At 41.3% G+C, this 3,601-nt stretch overlaps 1 protein-coding gene across 1 annotated transcript in view; it reads left to right on the top strand.

Moving 5' to 3' along the window:
* Positions 1-3,601, top strand: part of LOC109461632 (probable aminopeptidase NPEPL1) — a 29,854-nt gene that overhangs the window by 12,520 nt on the left and 13,733 nt on the right. Inside the window, exons 4-5 of the mRNA XM_019758012.1 lie at positions 378-459; positions 1,874-2,016. Of these exons, the coding sequence (XP_019613571.1) occupies positions 378-459; positions 1,874-2,016 (225 nt within the window). The remainder of the gene's footprint in view (positions 1-377; positions 460-1,873; positions 2,017-3,601) is intronic.

Genomic DNA, 3,601 nt, shown 5'->3' with positions numbered 1-3,601 from the left:
ACGCTGTTGTGATGGGTAATGCGGTCAGGAGGTAGCAGCGCTGGAGGACCTCTGGCGGAGAGTGGCCAAGTGCAGTTTATAAATAAATAAAAAGAGATTGTTGGGTTAGATCTGGTTGGGAATTTTTTGACGTAATGTAGAGCCATTGTGCTCAAAATTGATTGGATAGACTAGATGGCTGTCATTCAAATTATTGGGTTTTGGCCTATGTAAAGTTACGTATTTTGCCATAGGCGGCTATAGTTAACAAAAACTCAAGAATGAGACCTTAATCAGGGGGATTAATACATTGTATATAAGTTCTCATTCATAAAAGCTAACATCATTTGGCGAAGGTATGAGGTCGTGGAACTCTAGTTTCTTATTTTTTCCTGCAGGAAATTCAGACGGTTGGGAGCCAGGTTGGGATCACCCCTGTGATCATCAGAGGGGAGGAGCTGAGACAGCGGGGGTTTGGAGGTGAGTTATTCCCCATGCAGAACCTCCTTCTCATTGCTACATGTACAGTTTTCTAGCCAGTGTTGTCTCAATTGTGTTTACTCAGCGTGCAAAATACCAGGTTGCCCAGTTGCCCCGGGCAACCAAATTTTACTTGGGGCAACCTATTTTTGAACCTACATGTAGGTAGCCCAGTGTGCTACCTGAATTTTAAGAATGCCCTCCCCACACACAAAATCATGCCCACTTGGCTTGCACCACTGCAGCCTGTATTAATGGCTATTACTTAGTAACAGTTAAGTTACTAAAGGCTGTTGAAAATATTGTCAAAGGCTTATGTATGTAACATTACTTAATTTGAGGAAAGTAGTAACTTTTAGGTGAGGCAACCTAAAATTCTGATGGGCAACCTAATTTTTGCCGTAGGTTGCCCAGTGGGCAACCTGGTTCAAAAAAGTATTTTGTACACTGTTTCTATAAATTAAATTAGTATAATATCATGTTGATCACTGAATGAGACACTCCTAGGGGATAGGGGGGTATAGACATACATTGGTTGTACACCCTGGGAAATTTTGAATTGAAAGGCTATTTCCAGCATTTTGAGGGGCAAATTTTTCTTAAGACTAAGCTTAAGTTTTATGGCTACTCTTTCCATCTCTTCACACTTTTTGTGTGACAAAGGTGACAGATTGGGCAATATTTTTGTCCATTATGAGCAGCAAAACTCTGCCAAAATGTTGGAAAGACGGATGCTGACAGAACGCTGCACAACATGTCATTATAACTCGTCTTGAATGTTCATATGTGTTGGTAGAGGTCATTATGAGCAAGATTTAACTGTAAGGCCACACCAAGTAAATTTCATGGATGACGTCCGCGCGTGCATTGATTTTGGCATGTTCCTAGAAAAAAAAAACAAGAAATTCCGCTTCCTGTAACTATGACCAAAGAGTCACTACAGTGCCGCAAATCGTCAGATTGACGTGAAACCCGTAACGCGAAGAAAGTGTCTATTACCATCCTGTTATCACTGTCCACTGTTCCACCTGATTTATTGCTGTTTTGATGATGAATAAAAGACTTCTTGCTTGTTACACTGTGTCACCTCATTCAATTTGTGTCCTAACATTTGTCGTCTCTTAGTATATTTCTAGTCTAGGCATCTTGTTTTTTAGGGCCCTACTTGTTTTTTTTTTTTCGCCCTCTCGCATTAGATTTAGGGTCTCCAAAGGACGTCATCCATAAAATTTACTTGGTGTGGCCTAAATTCCAAGACATAAAATTGGACTCACCCAAATTTTTGTCTGTACAACTCAGTCCTTGTCAAGGAAAATAACTCACTTGTAATGCCTTTCTACATGTAGTTGATAAAAGAATCTGCTATGTTTGGGGATTGACGAAGGTTGAAGCAGTGTTTTGTTTTGTTTTTTAGGTATCTATGGAGTAGGGCAGGCAGCCGACCATCCTCCTGCTCTAGCCATCCTGAGTCACAAGCCCACAGGTGCTACCCAGACTGTGGCATGGGTCGGCAAGGGGATTGTGTACGACACTGGAGGACTTAGCATCAAGGGCAAGGTGGGTGGACCTCCTGTGGAAGCCTCATTAGGCCACACCAATTTAATTTCTTGGTTAACGGATTTTTCTAGAAAAATAATGGAGCGTGCAGGTGAAAAAAATAAATAAATAAAAACAGGCCTAGGCATCCTATTATGGCCCAAAATGGTACGATAGGAGCCATGAAGTCAACACACCAGGCTGGTTCAAAATTTAAACAATGAATTTTGAACTTAAATGATACCTTTGTATTCAAAGATGGAATAACTGTAACTACTAGGAAGAAAAGGACTGTTTTTTGAGCATTTTGCAGTTGAAATGAAGTGGGCGAATCCGTTAACCAAGAAATTTAATTGGTGTGGCCTTACCTACATGAAAATGTAGGTGTTCTTTTAGTTTGTCTGTGTGTCACGCTGTGTGTGACTGTGTTTCTGCATATATATTGCTTTTGGTTTGTCTGTGTGTGTGTGTGTCTATATAGAGAAAAACCTATACAAGTCAGCCACCCAGGGGACCAAAGAAAAGTGGCCACCTTGGACAGGTGGTCTCCTTGAAGAGGGTCGCCTCACAACATGACTGAGACATAAATGGTTTCCAACTCCAAGTAGTTCTTGATGTTTCTGTACTGTACAGACTGCTATGCCAGGCCTGACTGTGTAGTTGTTGATGTTTCTGTACTGTACAGACTGCTATGCCAGGCCTGACTGTGTAGTTGTTGATGTTTCTGTACTGTACAGACTGCTATGCCAGGCCTGACTGTGTAGTTGTTGATGTTTCTGTACTGTACAGACTGCTATGCCAGGCCTGACTGTGTAGTTGTTGATATAAATGGTTTTTATTGTCCAAACAGTACCCGTGCAGTCGCAGCCTTTATACGGCTGAATTGATGCAGGGTATCACATAATAATCAATACAAATCACAACAATTACAACATTCAAATAATACAAATGATACACATATTTGTTCCACAATTATTTTGCGGAACTGTCGCAAGGGTCTGTGCGGCTGCCATTCGGCACCACAAGGTGACCTCAATACGACTTTCCCCAACCGAAGTTAGGTACCCATTCACACCTGGGTGGAGTGAGGAAAATCGTGTAAAGTGCCTTTCCCAAGGACACAACGTAGGGGCGCATGTTCAGACATGTCCCAGGTACGACTCGGAATCGAACCTGGGTCTCCCGGTTCACAGTCTATTGCTCTAACCACTACACCACCAGCCGCCACAACTAACTAATAATAAACAGCCTCCAGTTTAATTCCGGACTTCCAGTTTAATTCCGGACTGGCCTCCCATATCTCAGCCACCTTACACCCTGATGGGCTAAAATTGCAAACTATAGGTAAAAATGATGTAAGAAATACGTAGCCACCATCGATTGCCCCCTGGGGAATAATCTAAATTTGCAACATTATGCATAATTATGCATAATTATGCATAATTATGCATAAGGTTTTGAAGGTTATGCATAATTATGCATAATGGTCAAGGGTTATGCATAATTCTTCAAACAGTTATGCATAATTGTTCATAAGGCTTGCTAGGGTTATGCATAATTATGCATAACTGTTCTCAGGGTTATGCATAATTATGCATAATTATGC

This window comes from Branchiostoma belcheri, unplaced genomic scaffold, assembly GCF_001625305.1.
Source record: "Branchiostoma belcheri isolate BF01 breed outbred unplaced genomic scaffold, Haploidv18h27 scaffold94, whole genome shotgun sequence".
NCBI classification, from domain to species: Eukaryota; Metazoa; Chordata; class Leptocardii; order Amphioxiformes; family Branchiostomatidae; genus Branchiostoma; species Branchiostoma belcheri.
The sequence above is the reverse complement of the archived record's forward strand: the minus strand, read 5'-3'. Positions and strand labels throughout refer to the sequence as shown.